The sequence below is a fragment of the Elephantulus edwardii genome, unplaced genomic scaffold (genome assembly GCF_000299155.1).
Source record: "Elephantulus edwardii isolate Elephantulus edwardi_28Jun2011 unplaced genomic scaffold, EleEdw1.0 scaffold00354, whole genome shotgun sequence".
Taxonomy (NCBI): Eukaryota; Metazoa; Chordata; class Mammalia; order Macroscelidea; family Macroscelididae; genus Elephantulus; species Elephantulus edwardii.
The window spans coordinates 574795-596931 of NW_006400104.1; the positions used below are offsets into that span (position 1 = coordinate 574795).

Consider the following 22137-nt stretch of genomic DNA (forward strand, 5'->3'; position numbering starts at 1 on the left):
CCCCTGGTCTCTTCTGTTACTGGGTTACTAATTCGAAATTCTTAACATCTTGTCTTTCTTTTGTTTTCTTTGTTCTGCAATATTAGAGATGTTGACTATATAACTGGGCACTGGACTAGGCTCTAAATGTCCCCTACGGGGCAGTGATGAGCAAAACAGACTTACCATCTGCCATCATGAGCTTTAGAACTTGATGGAGGAGACAGATAAACAATTACAGAAAAATATGAGGCAAGTCAAGACGGAGGAAGTTCAAGATACTGTGAGAGAGAGCACGAGGAAGGCAACTCACCTTGCTATGTCATCAGGGACAACTTCTAGGAGGAAGTGAAGTAAGACCCAGAGTGTGAAAGCAAGGAAATGATGAGAGATCAAGTTGGAGAGGTCAACACAAAGAGCTCGTCAAAGGAAAAGCTCCCAACTTACTGCCTTCAAGTCAATTCCGACTCCTGGTGACCATCCATCGGTTTCTAAGGCTGTAAATCTTAATGGGATGAGATTTCCCATCTTCCTCCCTTGGAGCAACTAGTGGATTGGAACCACTTGAGAAGCTCAGCCTTTAGGTTAGTAGCACAACGTGTTATAGATTTCACCACAAGAGCTTCTGGAAGAGCCCGTAGGCTTCCCTAAAGAGTTTGAGTGATTATCTTACGGACAAAAGGGAGTAATGAAAAACTAAAAACCAAACAAACAAACAAAAAACCAAACCCACAGCTCATTGCTGTCACATCAGTTCTGACTAATGGTTAACCCTCTAGTGAGTGTTTCAGAGACTGTAAGTCACATGGGAGGAGCTCGCCCATCTTTCTCCTGTAGAGCTGTTGGTGGATTCAAACTGACCAACTTTCAGCTAGCAGCTCAACTTTCTATAGACTGTACTACTAGAATGTGTTAAAAACAAGACAGTGACATTCACAATGCACTCTGTAAGCCTACATTGACAGAAATGTTTCCTATTTATTGGTGGTCCTGATAGACCCCATTCCAAAGCTTTATTATAATCTGGGTGAGATGTGGTCATCTAATTTAAGAAAGAGGCAGTTGCAATAGAAGGGGATGGACGCCAGTGATATTTACAGGGTGGAATGGTCAAGACTGGGAGTAGATTGAATATAGGAATGAAGATGAGGATGGAATCAGGGGCTGGTGTGGGCCTCTGAGCCAAAGTAACTAGCAGGATGGTGACACTTCTGGTGTTTGACCTTAGCTTATGGCAAGACCTTATGTAAACCTTTGGGCTTCTTTTCTCATCAGATGGCAATAATAATCCTCACTGACTCAACCCATGTGCGATGTAGTGTCTGTGGCCCTAGGAGGCCTTGCAGAAGCAAAACCTGCCTATCGTGTCTGTCTCTAATTTGGGCCTCTTACGTGATCTTTCCTGCTTATCTAAAATTCGAAGCACTCGACCTCCCAGGAACTGAGGAGACCTCTGCCCAAGTCAGCAGCTGAGGCCTCATGAGTTTTCTAGGGGGTTCTCCGACCAGCTTTTGTGGAAAACAATGATATCATTGAGTGGGTGGAGCTGGCCCAGGCTTTCCTCAGCCAGTTGAAGGAGTAATGGGGTCTTTATGACTTCTGTACGTTATGGCAATTTTCCACAGCTCCCAGATGCTCCATTACCCTCTATCCTGCTCTCTCCCTAGGGTTGTGGGTTTGTAGAAAACTGGCAGTCTCCACATATTGTCCTCTTGCATCAGTCTCTCTAGAGAGAGGTCCTGATAGGCCAAGGGTCTATAATGTCTGCATTGTATCAGACTTGGCTTTTTAAAACCCCAAGGCCTCCCATTTGAGGATAGGGTGGGACAAATTATGGAAAGTGGTTCCTCTGTATAGAGACTGGCATGCTAGGAAAAAGGAGGAACTAAGGGTTGAGAGGGATTAGCAGGTCCCCTGTTTTCAAAGCACTTTGTCTATTAGCATCGACTATACAGTTTGGGAGTCGATTAACACACTTGACTGCTAGCCCAAAGGCTATAATATTACATATTATTACAGTATATTTACAGTATCAGGTGTATAGTACAGTACATGAAAGGGTCTACACTCTACATCCAAAAAGTTCTCCAGTAGGGTAAAAAGGGAAGCCACTGACTGGGAAAAAGTATTCGGTAATAACATATAAGATAAGGGACTTATATCCAGAATTTATTAAATACTTGAGCACCACAACAAGATAAAGGTAAATAATCCAATAGAAAAATGGGCACAGGATATGAACAGGCACTTCACCGAAGATGACATTCAGATGGCTAACAAGCACATGAAGAAATGCTCAAAATCCCTAGCCCTAAGAGAGATGCAAATTAAAACAACTATGAGATATCATCTCACCCCAGTCAAAATAGCAAAATTTAACAGAACAGCAAGCAACAAATGCTGGCGAGGTTCTGGAGAAACTGGAACCCTGATTCACTGTGTAAAATGGTGCAACCCCTGTGGAAAGCAGTATGGCGCTTTCTCAAAAAGTTGCAAATAGAGATACCATTTGACCCAGCAATTCCACTACTGGGAATATACCCTGAAGAGACCATAGCTGACATCCAAGCAGATATATGCACACCCATGTTTATTGCAGCTTTGTTCACAATAGCAAGGAGTTGGAAACAACCTAAGTGCCCATCAACAAACGAATGGCTAGAGAAGCTGTGGTATATACGCACAATGGAATACTATGCTGCTTTAAAAAACAAGGAACTCATGCAATATTATTCAAAATGGTTGACTCTGGAGAACGTTATGCTGAGTGAAATATCCCAGTCACAAAAGGACAAATATTACATGATGCCACTGTTGTAGAATGGACTGTCCTTGGGGTTGGGGAGAGACTGAGTAAGATGGGTTCAATAATGTATACTGCACTGAAACAGAGGAGGGAGAAAACTGTTTAAAAGAGATATATAACTAGGTATTTCTGTCATCACAGGAGTCTAGAGCGAGGGCTACATGGTGGAGGGGACCTGGGGGAGGGTTTGTAAAACAATGAAAGAATCCTTTCTTTTACACCTCCATAATTTTTGACTCATGTACTTATAACTTGTTGGTCAAATTTGTGTCCTCTATGTTGCAACACCCCCATGATACATCTTCAAGGATATGAACATGTACGGCCAAGCACAATCAATAAGAATGCATCTAAATTCCAAAATCAATCTCCATAAAGTCTATGTGTTTCCTACTGCCAAAGGGGCCCTTTAGAGTAGTGAGAGAAGATCTTCACCCTGAAACCCACAGCGTCCCTTTTCAGCAGGAAGTAGCTAAGAGAATACGCCATCCCCTTTTCCTTATGAATCAGGGTGAAGTCTCCCTCAGGGAGGAGTGATAGAGAATGGCAAAGGACACACCGACAAAGGAGATTAATCAGAACTGACTTTGACAAGCACTGTGGCAATTGGACAATTAAAACAGACATTCGGATGGCGGGGATGGAGAGAATGGTGCGGCAATGAAGGAGTGAAAGCCCAGAATCCCTGTGAATGTTCATTGAAACTAATAAAATTTAATAATTTAAAAAAAAAAAAGGCTTAATTTCAGGTCCACCCAGAGAGGCTACAAAAGAAAGGCCTCGAAATTCAATTCTGAAAACTCAGCCACAGAAAACCCTGTGGAGCACCGTTCTGCTCTCACACACATGGGGTCACCATGAGTCGGAAGTGACTGTCCGTGCTGGTGCTCTTACTGGCATCGTGATTTCCATTTGCCTTTTCTCTGTGCCCTCACACATGCACACGCAACCCTACAGACACAGACACCCCTAACACACACAGACACCCCTCCCTCATAGCAACGTAAGCAGTTTGTTAAGGGAAATTAGAAATTGGTTACTATGCTGATTTGCCACAGTTTGAAGAAAGTTGGTTGAAGACTTGCCTCCCCGGGGGTGGCCAGTAACGCCTGTAATCTGTATGGTTCATCTGCATTTGCAAAATGTGCTCACAGGGAACCTCTGATCTTCAGGACAGGAAGTGCGGTTGGCCACTGGACACCTGGCCTTTTCCCCTAGCCCAGAGCCAGCACATGAGTGGCCTCTGTAAATATTTGTGGAGTGAGGGAGTGGGCTTATAGATGCAGAGCCAAGGCTCAGAAGAGGTACTTTCTGTTACTTGGCCAAGGACTGAGAGCAAATACACGATGAAATCAAGTTACAAGGACCTCTAGCTTTCTGACTCTGTGTTCCGTACAGTTTGAACCATGCTATGGTGCTTAATAAGCAACTATTGATGAGGTTGTACACATATCCTTCTTTCTGTGTTATCAGGAGTCTATGTGACATAACTTAATTATCTTCACTGACATCTAGTTTATTTAGACTGATATATTTAGGAAGAAAATGTGGTGTTGAGTAAATTGCATTCTCTGCTGGGCATCTAGTTTTTATCTGCTCAAGTAAAGGAGATGTGTGAGCAGAGCTGGCTGCTGTCATTTCAAACGCATGGTGGCCCCATGAGTGTCAGCGTAGAACTGTACTACAGAAGGGGGTTCAGTGACTGACTTTTTGGAAGCAGCTTGCTAAGCTTTCTTCAGGTTCTGAACCTTCAACCTTGTGGTTAGCAGCCCAGTTCATGAACTGTTGGGCCACCCAAGGACTCTGTGGTGAACAGCTGTGAAAGAGGCTTTGTGGCAGTAGATTTTGCAATTTACACACTGAAAGAATTGTCCTAAAATATTTTAGACAATAAAGCAGAGAATGAGGAAATGTGAAGAACTAGGGCTGAGAAAGGGTGGCTAAGAATTAACAGACAGACCCTGTGGGCTGCTCACCTCTAGCCCCTTTGGCCAGATGTCTTTGTGCTTGGAAATAGATGCCCAGGACAGAGCTGAGATTGTCTTTGTCATCTACTCGCCATTGAACCAAGAGAGAGAACAGGGCCCATCACTCACTCCAGGCGCCCCTAATTAGCATACAACTATAAGGGGGCAGTTCTCTAAGTACAAATTGAGACTCTTACCCTCAGCCGTAGACACAGGCGGTGGGCAGGCCGGGCAGCACGCACCTGCCACAGAGCACAGAGGCTTTAAAGTTGGAACATTCTCCACTTGGGCTTTGGCCATGACTGAGCCTGTTAATAAACCCTGGGCAACAGGCATGTCGTCAGTTACCGCGATATTCAGTCAGTTGTCAAAAGGCATAAAATGCTGAAATTTAGGGCAGGTTGAGTTGTTGTCCTTACTTGTCTTTTCCATTGTTTATTTCGGGGAATGATTCATTTCTCTTCTTTCTAAGTATATTCTCAAAGCTGGACTTTCTCAAATGTTGTCAAATATTTTCCTTCTCTGGTCAAGAGCCTTTTATACTAGTTTCTCTTTAGAACACAGCTATTTCCTCACATGTTCCCCAGTGGGCTTTTATCAGATCTCCGTTAGTCTAATAAAACGACACTGAGGATGTTTAGCAAAATATCAGAGGTGCCACGGTCAGGCACCCCCTTTTTTTTCTGTTTCTGAGAAAGATTGCTGTTTCCAAATGACTGTTTTTTTTCTATTTCTGAGAAAGATAGTGGTCTACTTCCCTTAACCTTTCTAACCAGTTCTAGTCAATCCCTGTAAAGGGCTATTTAAGACACTGCAAGACAAGTCCGTGTACTTTGGGTTTTGAGGGTCCCTGATAACATTTCCTCCCCATGTACACACAGTGACCACTGGTGTGACAGTGGTAGCTTGCGTGCTGTTGTGATACTGAACAGATTTCCGCAGAGTATCCAGACCAAGACAGACAAGGAAGAAAGGCTTGGTGATCAGCTTCTTAAAATAAGACAATGAAACATCAATAACAGCTAAGTTGCCTGAGCCCAAAAGTGGGCCCTATTTGTACAGTGAGGTTACTCATCTCTGTGGAATCAGACCAGAGGGAGCCACAAAGAGGACTAAATAAAGACCCTGCAGCCAAAGGAGTAAACAGTCCTCATCCAAACATCCTCTGGTCTAAAACACAAAAGCAAAACAGAACGAGGAGCTAAGCAGAGGGATGCCAGGTCTTTAGGGGACTGGGAAAAGATGTAATGGGACGCCATTGGTGAAAAGGAGTGTTGACTTAATGCATTGTTTGGAAACTTCCTTAATAGAAGGTTAAAGAAAACATACCAAGGAGTTTGGGCTTTTTGCCAGGCTCGTGGGTGGTACCATCTTGTTTGAAATGTTACTCCTGGCTGGTTCTCTGGTGATTTTTCAATTGAACCCATGGGGAGGAAATCCCAGTGTTGTACATTAGCAATAAGTTTTACGTTCTCCCTTCCTTGGCCTTTCTTTCCCTCAAAAAGGAATGTCTCTGCTTATGGGGCTCTGGACGTATCAATCCTTATTTGGCTTTCAGGCCAAGCCTTTGGCGTGCTGGTTTGTTTCCATTCCTTTGGAGTCAGAAGTGGAATGAGCACTAGTTTGGAAGTCTTGGTCCTGAAACAGCCCACACTGTCTCTTCTCCCCTTTTCTCTCTCCTTCTTTGAGAATAGATCAGAACAAAAGAAAATACTTACTGAGTTTTGTCATTTTGTCCCAAATATAAAAACAGCATAGTATGGTGCTTTAAAATAGTCCTGCAGCTTTCTAAAAATTTAGAACTTTCTGGTCCAGGACACCATCCACAATTTCCATCTGATAGAAAGGGAAATTTGAGACTGTGTGACTTGTGGCTTGTAGAGTTATCATGTAGGTAGTTAAAAGACATTGTTGTTGTTGTTGTATGCCATCCAGTTGGAACCATCTCACAGCTGTATCTCCAGTAAATTTTTGGAGGCAATTAATCACATGGGAGGAGATTGCCTATCCTTCCCCCTTAGAACAAATGGTAGATTTGAATCATGTGCCTTTGGGATTACAGCAGAACTTCTTACCACGAGGCCACAAGAGCACCCTCCATTAGGCCTCCAGAGCTCCTTATTAAAAGAAATTAATACCAGAATTCTCAAAGTTGCATAGAAGAAGAGGAAATAGCCTTGCAAACCCTTGTATTTACCATAAATTATCATGGCTATTTTTGGGTTATAACAGTGGCATTTTGTAGAAAGCAAGCACTTTATACTTGTTAAAAACTTTTTTGCATTTGTTCATTTGATTTAAGAGATAGTGATATAGTCTCATTTTGTGCCAGCCACTGTTCTAAGTACTTTTCAGCAATGCTGTAAAGCAGATTCTATCATTCACCTCATTTTGGATGGAGAGTCTCTGAGTCACAAGAGATTTTAACCAACTCATCAAAAGTCACACAACTTCCAAGTGGCAGAGTTAGACCTGGAGCATATTTGCCCATTTTCTTCTTTCAACAATGCTGAAAGATAGTACTTATTACTTTGCTCGTTTTGTATTAACCCCTGGTAAACCACCTGGGTGCTCTCGTGGTTCACAGGGTCTCTGGGAGTCATAGTCAACTTGAAAGCACCTAACAACAACAGCAGCAGCAACAACTACAGTAACATTTTCCATTCTAGAAAATAGAGGCTCCAAGGGATTCAAGTGGTTCAAGCCAAAACAATATTGCTTTCTTTTTTTTTTTTTTTTGCAATGTGGGACTGTGTATAAATATATCTTTGATCCCATAAGGCAGTTTTTTGTTTGTTTTAGGGGAAAATCCCCTAAAAAGGAAGCTCTGGTGGCCTAGTGGGTAGGTAGGTAGTTGCACTGCCGACCTAAAGGTGCTGGTTAGACTCCACCAGCTGCCATGAACAAGATAGGTGGGCAGTCTTCTCCCACATGTTAACAGTTTCTGAAAACCCTCTGGAGGGTCAGCTATGAGCCGGTTCCAACTCAATGGTACATAACAACAACAACATTGGTTTTAAAGACCCCACAAACCAGGGTCCCACATAACTAGACCACAGTGTGTGTGATGGAAGTAAACAGTTGATCTTGCTTTTGTCTATCACAGGTTTTTCGGCTTTGTCTGGCAAGCAGGTGACAACAGCAGAGGTAGGGGCCTTTCACTGGTGGCTTGGCTCCCAGAGAGTGGAACATAGTTCCCTATGGACTATACTACCAGACCTCCTTGGTTTATTCAGGGGTTCCTTTTCCACTCATCAATACATTTTATGTATTTCCTTTTTAAATTATGAATTTTAAAAATTTTAATATAAAACCATTTACATAAAAACCATTTCGTGTATTTCTTATACACTTCTTCATTTATGAGTTCAAGTTCTGAGGGATAGATTACTACTCAGTGATCAGTTGATTAGTTAACCTGCCAGATATCTTCATAACATGATTTTTTTAACCAGTCCCGAATTGTCTATAAGGCCTTTGCTAATTTCCGTCACTTCTCCGGGTGATGAGAATAGAGTTCACTAGCAGCAGCTTTCACGCTTCGCAAAGCACCAAACTGACCATGTTTGTGCAATTTTTCATAACTTCAAGAAGACTATAGTAAACAACTCCCAAAGCTTTCTGTGCAATTCCCACTGTCCCAATACTATTTTCTGTTATTGCCCATTTTTGTTTGTTTATGAATTTATGCACTGAGAAGAAAGCATGGCTGCTGTGTAGAGCAGGCCAGTTGCCAGGTGTGTAGGCTACAGGCTGCACCCCTAACCTTCTACTTGCCTGCAGCTCCAGGTTCATAAGGTGAGCCCAGTGGGGTTTAATATGGTGTTTGCAGGATGGCTGCAGCACATATTGTCTTGTTTCATAGAATGCACTGGGGATATTAAGCCACACATACCAGTACGCGCTGAGCACCTGTCAGTGGGAGAGCTAACAAGATGATAAAAATAGGATGCGTGAAAGAGAGCCTTGATGGTGTAAGGTGTTATGTGATGCACTGCTAACCTCAAGGTCTGGAGGTTTGAAACCACCAGCTGCTGCTCGGAAGGAAGACGGACATTCTTCTCTGAGAACTGAGGGACAGTCACCATGAGTGGGATCTACTCATCTACTTGGCAGTGGGTGTTGGCACTATGTGTGTCTGTCTGTCTGAATAAATTTACATATATATCAATTTTTAGAAAAACAAGTGAAGAAAAGGAAAGGTAAGATGGGCCTAAATTAGATAGGAAGCTGGTTAATAATATCCTAGGGGAAAAAAACACACCCCAGACCAAACCAGTTGCCTTGTAGTCAGCTGACTCAGCAACACCGCGTGTGCACAGCCTTCGTCCCAGCTGCCCTCCACAGGGCTGTCAGTGGCTTTTTTCTCCCAGGGTGCTATAGGGCTGACTCCAACTACTAAACTTCTGGATAGCAGAGAGTGGGATTGACTTTGCTATCGGACAGAAGTCATTTGCAACCCTGTTGCTGTATCTTACTAGTGACAATAGGATGTTGTTGTGTGTGGTTAAGCTGGAACTGACTGGTAGCTGAACTTTCAGGGGCTTTTCAGAGGCAGTGAATTCACATGGGAGGATATTTTCCGTCCTGCTCCCATAGTGTGTCCATATGTTAGGATCTAATGTTCCTTTTTTTAATATAACATATACTCTAATTAACTCTTATTTGACCTGATAACGGTTCATAGCCACCGTTTGAATTATTTCCAGTAAATAGAAAGTCAGTCACATAGAGAATAGTGTGATTTGTACTCAAAAGAAACCTTCCTCTGGGTTAAGCTGGCATCATTTTTGGATTTTTTTTGGGGGCGGGGAGGGTGACCGTCAGTCTTTGGCTAAGTAGCCAAGCACATTTCTCAGAAATGAAAAATGTTTAAAATGTTAGCATTGATCAGATTGGAGCCAGAGAAAGTATCACCTGGAAAAGTGATTAAAAGAAAAATTCTGTGTCTTTCCCCAGTGACTATGATTCTCAGTTAGGCTGTGAAGGGGTCTAGGTTTGTATCTGTTTGTATATGTTTCCCCCGCCTTTCTGGTGGGGTACTAAGTACCATGAAGATGACCTAAGAGTGTAGACAAGAAATGAAAGAGGCCCTGGGTAATGTGGACAGAACAGAATGAGGCCCCTTCTGATAACCTCACAGGGAGCGTCAAGGCTACGCTTTTCCTCCAAGCATCACCAGTGTACAGATGCCCGGATACTCTTGAAAGGGAATCCCTGGGTAAACAGTTAATACACTTGGCCACTAACTGAATGATTGGTGATTTGGATTCACCAGCAGAACCTTGGAAGAAAGGGATGGTGATCTACATGTGGAAAATCAGTCATTAAAAATACTACTAGGAAAATACCATGACTTTGACACTCCATGGGTCTCAATGAGTCAGAGTTGACTTGACAGCAAGTGAACAGGTGAAAGAACAAGATACGATGAAATTAGGGAACGAGGTGTCTGCAAAGTAACCTCTGGAATGGAAGGTCTAGTATTTACTCATCCAGAATAGGCTCCTCTCTAGGTTGCTTTACAAAAGGGTTTGAAAATGATTATTATTGTAGCTTTACTCTCTATCTCTGTGAAGTAATCAGAAGCATGATGTCCCTTTCCAAGGAGTAACCTTTCCTAGTAGTAAGCCCAAAATGTGAGAGTTATACTCAACTCTACGGCACATAACAACAACTACATCATCTGAAGGAGAAGGAAAGTTGAGCTCAGGGGATGTGTGAAAGGCAGCCAAGCAAATTTGTTATAATCCTGCTGCTTCTTTCTCTACAAAGGGTTGTACCCTGAGATCAGAAGCTTAGAGAAGCATTTTCAATTAATCTAACAATAAATAGGACTTAAAGGGATGGATACACATGGGTTGAATGGGAACTCTGGGTAGCTTAGTGGTAAGGAGTTGTGCTGCCAATCCAAAGGCAGGTGGTTCAAGTCTACCAGCTGCTGAGCAGGAGAAAGATGGACAATCTCTTTCTGTGCAATTTATAGCCTCTAGAAACCCACTAGAAGGTCAACTGTGAGTACATTCCAACTTGATGACATATAACAACAATAGGTTGAAGGCTCTAAGTCTTAGTAGGTCAGGACAGTATCCTTTGGGCAGTGACTGTATCCAGATTTTAGGGGACTTCTGGAGGAGAAGTGTGCAAAATATGTTCTTAGGAGGTACAGTCAATAGTATTGATCTTTCCTGGAGAGTGACTTTGTGATGAAGATCAAAGACTGCAAGCTTCAATATAGATTATAGCTTACGATAGCTCTGTCCTTACAGTTGAGTTTGAACCTATGTGTAGCTTAACCTCCAGTGGGTTTTCAGAAGCCATAAATCTCAAGGAAGGAGATTCCCCCACCTTTCTCCCGAGGAGCAGCCGGTGAACTGAAACAACTGTTGGGTTAGCAGCACAACTTCTAAAAGACTGCCCCACCAGAGCTTCCTCTTTAACATAAAGGAAATGAAAATCCTCACAAGTGGACCAGTAAATCATAGTGTGATAGGACTCAGACAATATAGGTCATACTTAAGAACCCTGGAGTCTGAGTGACTGGAGTTTATTGAATACTCCCATGCTGTTTGCTATTATCATTAGGTTGTGCGACTTGACAGAGTGTTCCACCATGTGTGGATGGCTCCCTGCCTGGGGCTGTGAGCCTGGAAAGGAGGGGGGAGATACTTGAGATATGCGAGCGCATACCATAGAAAAAGAAAAGGCTTTTCCTTTAAAGCCAGCAAAAAGAGGGGGCGGGGTGGGAAACTTGGACATCCTTTGCTCTTCCTGGACACACATCACTCACAACTCGTTTCCTGAAAATCCTAATGCAGTCCAGTGGTGAGAGACAGTTTCCTACTGATCTGCTGAGCCAGGCTCTTGTCAGGGAGGAGATGAGAACAAGATGTGGCCAGAGGAGGGATGTGAAACAGGTTGCTGGGCTACTCCATTGTCTAGTGGCCTTATTTCTGCAGAAGGAGGATCTAGGAATAGTGCTAGGGCCCACCCAGGCATCCGAGAATAGAGAGGCCCAGGCTGGTGCACTGGGAAAAGAGAATGAGGCTGGTTTTTGTCTGTTGGTCAAAATGTATGCATGTTAGTTATGAAATACAACTCTACCCTTTGTCTCTAAAAAGAAAGACTTCAATGGATAACATCAGGAGCCTTGTTTGTTATATCTAATGAACTAAGCTTCAAATTTGTGTATGTCTACCTTCCTTTCTCCTATGTTCTAGTACAATTTTCAGAGTATCTTTTGACATTAAGTTTTGCCTTTTCTTTTCCCCCCTCTTTGTAATGACTTCAAACTTTCTTTGTGGATGGTATCCTGATGTCATCCCACAGCTTGTCTACTCTTCTGTCATTAGTGTTCAATGCATCAAATCTATAATTAAGATAATTTTTAACTTTAGATGGGGTAGATTCAAGGTCATACTTTTGTTCTTGTGGACTTTTAAAATTTTCTTCAACTTCAGTTTGAGCTTGCACATGAGAAATTGATGATCTGTTCCACAGTTAGCCCCTGGCCTTGTTTGGATTGCCTGTGTTGAGCTTCTCCATCTACTCTTTCCACAGATGTTGTTAGTTTGGTTCTTACATAGTCCATCAGGCGAGGTTCATGGATACAGTTGCCATTTGTGTGTTTAAAGAAAGGTATTTGCAATGAATAAATCATTGTACAAAATTCTATCATTCTATCTCCAGCCTTTTTTCTGTCACAAGTCTGTACTTCTAACTATTGGTCTTCATTCATTTCCAACTTTTACATTCTAGTCACTAATGATTATTAATGCATCTTGGTTTAAAATCAGGAAATTATTTTAAAATGCACAGTTTATAATTAGTAATTGTATGTGTGAGGATTATATCCTTTCTCCATACCTATTTGATCCAAATGCCAAGCAAATCATTTAAAAAGCTGGACATATGAAGGAGAATGTAGCATCAGGATTGGAGGAACATCAACAACATGCTTATGCAGATCACATAGCCTTGCTTGCAGAAACTGCAGAAGGTCAAAGACTACATTCTTCAATTTGGATTACATATCAATATCAAGAAGAAAACCAAATTTCTTATCACTGGACCAAAAAGCAACAACCTGATAGATGGAGAAAAGACTGAAATTGTCAACCACTTCATTTTACTTAGATCCACAATCAACAACCATGCTAACAGCAGTCAAGAAATTAAAAGCTGTGTTGCTCTGGAAAACTCTGCTGTCAAGGACTCTTCAAAATACTAAGAACAAGTATGTCAGTTTAAAGATCAAAATGCACCTAATCCGAGCCATCAAGTGTGTCAGAGATTGTGAGGATGGCACATGATAGGACAGGGTTCAGATATGTTGTGTACAGGGTGAGTTGTACATGACTCAATGGCACCTAACAACAGCAATCCAAGCCATCTTCTTTTTAGTTGTTTCCTATGCATCTGAAAGTTGGACAGTGAATAAGGATGACAGAAGTAAAATAGCCTCCTTTGAATTGGGATTTTAGGGAAGAGAATTCACCATACCATGGACTGCCAAAAGAAGAAAGAAATCTGTCTTGGAGGAGAAGGTGCAACCAGGGTGCTCCATAAAGGCAAGGATGGTGAAACTTTGTCTCCATATTTTAAGCATGTTACCAGAAGGACCAGGCCTTGGAAAAGAACATCATACAGAGAATGGTGGGGTAACAGTGTATGAGAAAAAAAAAATTCCCACCAAGATAGATTGACACAGAGACTGTGACAGTGGAGTTGAGCATACCAGATCTTGTGAACGTGGTGCACGATAGGGCAAGGTCCACATCTGTTGTTCATAGAGTTGCTAAAAGTTAAGTCAACTGGACAATGCTTAAAAGCAATAACACCTCCCATTCGTAATTCTACCCTTTACTTACCCCTGATGCCTCTGATGGTAAATTTTTTCCCTGCTAACTGAGAGGTTGCAGGTTCTAGTCCACCAAGAACAAAGACTTGATGATACACTTCTAAATGGTCACAGCCATTGGAAACTCAATGGAATAGTTCTACTATGAAATGTAAGGGGGTTTTTAGGAGTCGGAATCAACGTGAAGGCAGCATTTTTTTTGGGAGGTGGTGTTGGTTTTTTTGTTTTAGAGGGAGGTCTTCGTCAGGAAAATGATTAAAATGCTCAGTAAGTCATGGAGAAGTTGAAGGTTCAAGTCCACCCAGAGAATCTTTGGAAAACAGGCCTGATGATCTACTTCTGAAATGTCAAGCTTTATAACACAATGGAGTCCAGTTCTACTGTGACACCATGGGTCAGTTTCTTAACATAGCAAGTTCCTGTTAATGGTTATGACTGTAATCTTCCAGGGGTTTCTGGGTTCAGGATGATCGCAGATATAGTAGAAGTGGGTGGGTTATGGGAGCTCAGACAAGGAGATCTTGGTAGATATCTGTCAGCACTAAAAGTCTGTTGAAAGCTTAGCTTATGGTCTAGGGTGTGGTTCTCAATGTGAGCATGTATTAGAGTACCTGGAGGGTTCTTATAAACAGGTGGTTGGGTCTCAACCACAGAGTTTCTACTTAACTAAGTAGGTCAGGGTGGGGGCCTGGTTGTGTTTTTAGACAAGTTTATGGGAAAGGCTCAGGCAGGGTTTAAAGATGACTCCACAACATCTAGCAATAGTACCAGGGGAAGAAATCCTGCTGGCATGACACTCAAGTGCTCAGTCACTAACTGGGATTGGGGATTTGACTGTACCGTGCAGAAAAGCATGAGAAAAGACTTAGTGATCTTCTTCCATAAAGAGAATTCTATGAGACAGGTCTGTCACACTCAGAAATCAACTCGATGACACCTGACAACAAAAGGCGGTGGGAAAGTGCTGATGTGGGGGGAGAAGGAGCAGGCAAATTCTGTCTGTTTTTCCTGGGTTCTTGCATCAGTCCCTGCTAGAATCTGTTCTGGTAATCAGCAATGTTTATTGGAGGAGCTCTGGTGATACCAAGGCTGAAGCACTCAAAGATCAGTGGTTTGGATCCACTAGGCTCCCAATGGAGAAAAGATTGGATAGTCTGCTTTTATAAAGTTTCAAAATGCTATAGGCAATTCCACTCTGTTCTGGGGGTTGTTAAGAGTCAGATTTCACCCTACATTTTCTCTCTCTCTTTCTTGGTGTCGAGTTGGGACTGACTCAGAACTGACCGTCTAGCAAGTTTTCAGAGGCTGTATGTCTCACAGGAGGGGCCCATCTTTCTCCTGAGGAGCTGATGATAAATATTGAACTGTCAAAAAAAAAAAAAGTTGAACTGTCAGAGAGTTTGCTGCCTTTGGACAACTCCAGCTTTGCACAACTCCCTACAAAGTATGACTCCAGGGTTCCTTGACAAGGAAGAGGAGCTTTTAACTTTTATTGAGCTCCACTTTACACGTATTTTGTAAAAACAACCGATCCTGTCAGAGGTCCCTCAAATAGACATAATAACCTCTTTTTTTCCCCCAGAAGAGAAAACAGAGGCTCAAGGATAAAATAAAAAGTAACTTGCTCTTGACTAGAGACAATAAATATCAACACTGAAATGAAAAGCTCAGTCTCTCGGATTTCAGACCATATTCTAAACTATTAGTATGTCAAACCACTCGTTCATTCATTCATTCATTCTATAATTATTTAGTTCTTTCATTGAACAAATAGAAAGTTTCTGTCCTGATGATGTCTATGGTTTATCTCCCCCAGGTGAGTAGCTGACCACTCTCTGGGATCCCGGTTAGACACTGAGAAAGAGAAAGGGCAGGGGGCACAGAATCTCACGCATTAGTCACCAACCCAAATTTTCCATATGAAAATTTCCATTTTCTCTATACAAGTTGGGTTTCAGTAATTGCTCTATTTTCACAGTTTCTATTAAGTTTATTTTCCCTTCTTTGTCCAAGCGTAACCGTTGTAGGCTTGACATATTACAAGAGATAATTCTTGTGGCATTTTTCATCACACTGAGGGAGGAGGGAGTCAGGAATCTGAGAGTCCGGAGTCCCAGAGCTGGGGGTAACTAGAAGAACTCTCTCAGTTGACCCTCACTTTCTGGAAAATGCCACCTCTTCCAAAACCTACGTCATCTCTGAAGACTCCTCGGCGTTTTGTGCTGACCTCAGCCTCCATTTTCTTCTTTGTTAGAAATTAGTTTTAATTTAATTTTTTCCACTTTCAAAATAAATGCATAATAATTAGAAAAAAATTCAAACCATCTCAGACATCTGTAACTTAGATAATGAACATCTTCTTTAGTCCCTCGGGATAACCACTGTTGAGAATGAACCTTTGTTACTCTGATAATTTTTACTGCATGCCATTATCATTGTTTCATTAAAATGGACCTTCAAACATAAAATTTTCTGTAACTTACTGTTTTTTATGTAACTCCCGTTTAAACATCTTTCCACATTAATGCAAATACATCCACATCATTCTTTTGGAATGGTTCTGTTCATCAGGAATCTTTTTGCCCCTTGACCTTGGCTATAAATCTATTCTGCTTTTAATGTGACTGAACTAATTGAAATATCTATTTGGGTTTTTTGGTGTGTTTGTTTGTTTGTGTTTGGTTTTTTTGTTTTGTTTTTTTTTTTAACTTCCAGAGAAATTCTAGAAACTTTACTTGATATTGTCTTGTCTTTGTTGAGAGATTCTTATTTCCTCTCCAAGGAGTCTGGAGCAAGCGAAAGAAACCAGTGTTCAATTTAGGGGAGGTGGGTGGCATAGAGAACTTACTGAAAGAGTAATGTAAAAAATTATCCTGTCAGGAAATCTAAATTACCAGGTCTTGGCAAGGACAGGCAGAGGCAACTCCAGGCATCCATGTACCAGAAATAAAGAAATAGATGAATAGTTTTTATCTGCTCAGAACTTGTCACAATATTCCATTGTCTTGGCTTGGATCATAGGCTACCCCTTAACCATGACCAGGTAGAACATCTTGATTGACAGTCTCATAAATGACATGTAACAACAACCAAAAACCTTATTGCTGTTGTGCTGAAACTGACTTTTAGCTGACCCTCCACTAGGTTTCTGAGGTTGTAAATTGAGTGGGAGGACATTGTCCATCTTACTTTCTCAAAGATGCTGGTAGCTTTGAACTGCCAGAGGAGAATACCTTTTGGGTTAGCAGTACAGCTCCCTATAGACTATGCCAACAGAGTCCCTATAATGAAGGAGTTACTGTCTTAAAGAAAAATTTAAGTGTTTATTTGCCTCCTTATATTTAAAAAGACATTTGGTTTCCAGTTTGAGGTGAATGGAGCAGCTGGATTCTACAAAGGCAAAGGTTTTCTGTTTTGGCTGAGGCATGGGTGGGACTATTATTTGCAATAAGGTGTGTTTTCTGTTTTGGCTGAGGCATGGGTGGGACTATTGTTTGCAATAGGGTGTGAGCTGATTTGATTTAGCCTGTATTTAAAAAGGCATTTGGGGTGTGAGCTGATTTGATTTAGCCTGTATTTAAAAAGGCATTTATCACACACACACACACACACACACACACACACACACACACACACACACCCATGGGTGGGAACTGGGCCTAGTTTTAATTGTTTTTAGTCAAACATTCTTCTCAGTGCTTATAGCACTGGACTGTCAATTTGTTGTAGGACAGTAACTATTATGATTGCTGTTATGGTAAACACTGTGACACTGATGTGTCAAATGTGATAATGTTTGCCCATGGTGGAGACTGTCTGATGGAGCTCCCAAATTAAAACAAGCTTGGAAGCAGGAGTGGCATCCACTTCTGAAATAGCTTGCCTCTGGAAACTCTATGAATTTAGAGAAATGATAGAAGTTATACATGTTCAGGACTTTCGTTCATAGGGTTGCTTTGAGTCATCTATGACTCAATGGCACTTAACAACAATAACAACAACATTGGTAATAAAAAATAGAAATAATGCTCACAAATCAATAAAGGTAAAAAGTTGAATTCATGAAGCCTAAGATATTTTGTGCATGACTTTACATCTGTATTTGCTAAGAACCAGAAAATGTTTGGGACCATTGCTTTAGGTTTTTTCCTCTTTATCTAGTTATGATGAAAGAAATCTGGAGTTAATGATAGATATCCCTCTATTTGTCTATTCATTCCTCAGCCTGTTTTCCTCTACATGGAGATGCTTGGGTGGTACTGTCTGGTTCATTTAAATTTGTTCGTTATTGTTCAGGGCGTTCTGACGGATTAGTAGGACAGGAGTTGCTTTGCCATCTCAAAGGCAGCCAGTTCGAATCTATTAGATGTTCCTGCGGAGAAAGATGGACAATCTCCTGTGCGATTTACAACCTCTAAAAGTCACTGGAGCACAAGTTATAAGTCAGTTCTGGTTCAATGGCGATAAGTGAGTGAGTTGGTGTTTACAGAGTTCCTATGGGTTGTAGTGGACAACTCACAACAGCACTTGGTGTTACCAGGAAGATAAAACCCAAAACATAAAGTATCTATTTTTTTTCCTTTCAGGGACCTTTTTGCTCCAAGCTATACGGAAACTCAATATACTCAAAGTGGAAACCCTCAAACCACCATGCTGAAGGCTGAGGTAAGTTCAGCTCAACAGTGTATATCTGCCCTATCCAATTGCTTGCCTAGGGACTACTAAGATAAATGATGAGGGTGGCCACACTCCCGAAGTAACTCTTTCCCCTGTTGAAAATGAAGATAGTGAGCAGGAGGGGCAAAATGTGGATTTGTGGTTTTATAAGTGTCCTCTCTCTTTTGCTGGTTAAAATGGCGAGGTAGAACATTTGAGAGTAATTGCAGCAAATTAATAATGAGGACTGAGGTGCATTTGATGCAGGTCATGGCCTTTTCAATCACTTTCTATGCATCTGAGAGCTGAACAATGAATATGAATGACAGAAGAAGAATGAATGCCTTTGAGGTGTGGTATTAGAGAAGAATACTAAATATCTCATGGAATGCGAAAAGAAAAAATAGATATGTCTTGGGGAAGGTACAGCCAGAGTGCTTCTTGGAGGCAAGGATGATAAAGCTTTGTCTCACATACTGTTAGCATGTTGCTAGGAGGGGCTATTCCTTGAAGAAGGACATCAGGCTTGGAAAGGTGGAGGGTCAGCAAAAAAGAGGAAGACCCTCAACCAGGTACATTGACACAGTGACTGGTGCAGTGAGCTCTAGTGTGACAGGAAGCGTGAGGATGGCACAGAATAGAACAGGGTTCAGATAGCTTGGTTATAGGGTCACTATGAGTCATCTTCTACTCGATGACACCTAACAACAATGAATTAAAAGTGTATAATTATGGGGCGACAGAAATTTTCTTCATTTTGTGTTTATTTTTGAAAATGTCATTGAGTCACTTCTGACTCTTGGTGGCTCCATGTGTGTCAGAGTAAAGCTGTGTTCCATAGGATTTTCAGAAATAGGTCACCAGACCTTTCTTCTGAGAAGCCTTTGGCCATACATGGTAGCTGTTTGTGCCATGCCGAGGTTTTTTTATATTAACTATCCACATGGCAATAAAACTTTAAGTGAAAGAAATGCTGTGTCCGTAATCCTCTAGTCTCATGCAATCAGTTATTTAATTGGACCTTTTTCGACAGATGTGTGAGGTTTTCAAGCGTTGTATGGTCCATGCGCAGGAATGTCACTGTCTTTTTAAGTTTTTCAACTTATTTTATTGTGATAAAAGGCTTGTAACATAAAATTTACCATTTTAAGTGTGCAATTCTGTGACATTAAGTTCCATTCATACCATTATGCAAACATCATAATCTGGTTCCAAAACTTTTTCATCACCCCAAACAGATGCTGGGTACCAATTAAGCAACAATGTTCTACTTGTGCTGTATCTAGTAACCATTAATTGTAGTCTAACTCTTGGAAAGTGATTTTAAGTTATTTTGCTGCTATCTTCATATTGTATATCTCCCTCATCTCCCAGAATGTTTGCACGATGTCAAAGAGCAGTCATTGGTTGTTGAGGTAGATGCCTCTAAGTGTGGTTTTACCACATCCCACTGGTGAGCATTTACGGTATAAGCCATACACATGTGGTTTCTAGCTCTTCCTTTTTTTTATTAATGCTTTTTCAGTACAACATATATATATATATTTTTTTTTTACAGCATATTCTTTCCATTTAATCCCCCCATTCATTCATTCATTCATTCATTGTTGCACATTTTCTTTCCTTCATTGTTATACAATCCTCGCCCCTACCCTGAGTTCACAGTCCACTTTTATATGGTTTCCTAGCTCTTCTGTTGAGGTGCCTGTTGGAATTTGTAGGATTAGAGCAGTGGCTCTCAAGCGAGGATAATGTTGCCCCACAGAGACCCTGGGCATGTCCAGGGACATTTTAGATGGTGACAAATAGAGTCCAGATGCTGCCGACATCTAGTGGGTGGAAAGCATGGAGACTGAGCAGCACCCTGCAATTCATAGGACAGTTCCAGCCACAAACAATCACTAGGCCCACAACACCGGCAGAGCTGAGGCTGAGAACCTTGGATTAGAGTGACTTTTTTCAGTATCTTTGTCAGAGTAAGGGTCTAGGGAGGAAAAGATGGACATTGGAAGGAGAAGCGGTCATTTTTTGATCCAGCGCAAAATGCAATGAGTGTTAGTGGTGTGGGGACCTGCGGGATGTAGTCTAACGGTGAGCTGAGGGGTCCCTCTGTCTCAGTGTTAGCTTGGCGCCCGGGATTCCCACATGTTCCGTTCTCTACAATACTGACAAACACATCCACTCGGTCATTTAGAGTCCTTGGGTTGTGCAGAGTTAAGCACTCAGTTATTAGCTGAAAAATTGGAGGTTAGAACCTATTCAGAGATGCCTCAAAAGAGAAATGCAGGGACCTGTTTCTGAAAGGTCACAGCCTTGAAACTCCTTTGGAAATCGGTTCTACTTTGCATGCTTATTTTCCTGTGTGTCTGAAGCTACTTAGTGGCAACTAAGAACAACAGTTTATCCGACTACCTTGAATGGGAGAAGAGGCTAGGACAGTTACGTCTTAATAGCTCTATGGGTGGCGATTCAAATCCATCAGCTTGTTCCTTGGAATTAAAATGAACAATATCCTCCTATAAACTTACAGCCTGGGAAACCCGAGTGGGGAACAATTTAATGCAGTGGGGAAGAAATCTAGTTCATGATTACCAAGCAGCTGAGCTTTTTTGCATAGTTGTATACATGAGAGCATTGAGGAGCAAGGGAGAGTAGAAAAATGAGGATGATTGTTGTGAAGACTTGATGAGATCATTCTAAAGATAAAGGAATTGGGAGTGTGGCCAGTGCCTGCAGCAGGCGAGTCAGCGGAATCTCCTTCTCACACACAAGGCTGTCCAGCAGTGACTTCAATCTCTGGAATCCACACTTCCCTCACTTATTGTCGCTTGGTCAAAAATATCTCTTCCTTACACTAGTGACTGTTCTCTGCCTCTGGGGTGGGAGTGAATACCTTCCCCCTCAGATCTCATAAAAATCACTGTCCTGGGAGTTTGGCTCTTGCCTTTTCTGTACCCTGGAGCCCAAGAATGGCTCTCTCAGTCCACAAGCTTAACTTATCATGAGCTCATGTTTCCTGCTGTGAAAGCCCTTGGGGTGGTGCCCTTGGGCCAAGAAGCTGAGATGAATGCTGTGACTTCATGGCTCTGATAATTTGCTTGTTCTTTGTGCTTTCTGCTTTTGCATCAGGCAAAGATTGCACAGCCTTTCAGAAACAGAAGAAAAGAGGGGGGAAAGGCTCCCCATCATTGCTAAAACCCACTTCCTTCTGGTAGGCCTTGTTGATTAATGACCATCTTTTTTCTGAACAATAGGAGGAAAACCCCTAAAAATCTAGTTGCCACTGAGCTGATTCTGACTCACTGTTTGTTGCTATTAGATGACATTGAGTCAACTAATTCATAGTAGCTCTGTGAACAACAGATCTAAACCTGGCCCTACCCTGCATCACCTCCAGGATCGCCAACAGGCTCAAGACTGTTGTTACAATCTCTGTGTCAATCCCTCTCCTTGAGGATCTTCCTATTTTTTTTTAACCCTCCACCTTTCCCAGGATGATGCCTTTTTTGTGAAGGTCTGGTTCCTCTTGACAACATACGCAAAGTTTATGACAATATGTTTCACCATCTTTGCCTCCAAAGGAACACTCTGGTTGTACTTCCTTCAAGACATACTTGTTTGTTCATTTGTCAAGCCGTGAAATATCAATCTTTTCAGTCTCCTTTACTCATAGTCTAACTTTGAGATGCATAGTAAGCAATTGAAAGTACCATGGTTTGGACCAGTTGGTCTCTAACATTTTGGAGAAAGATCCTTGACAATAGATTTTCCCTATGCAAAATGCCTTTTGATTTCTTGACTGCTGGACCAAAGAGGGTTGATTGTGGATATAAGTAAGCTGAAATTGTTACTTTTCAGTCTTTTCTCCA

The 22137-nt window shown here is 41.7% G+C and overlaps 1 protein-coding gene across 1 annotated transcript in view; it reads left to right on the forward strand.

Annotated features, from left to right (window-relative positions):
• Positions 1-22137, forward strand: part of ADAM19 (ADAM metallopeptidase domain 19) — a 150853-nt gene that overhangs the window by 38607 nt on the left and 90109 nt on the right. The window contains exon 4 of the mRNA XM_006901981.1: positions 18199-18277. Coding sequence (XP_006902043.1) covers positions 18199-18277 — 79 coding nt within the window. The remainder of the gene's footprint in view (positions 1-18198; positions 18278-22137) is intronic.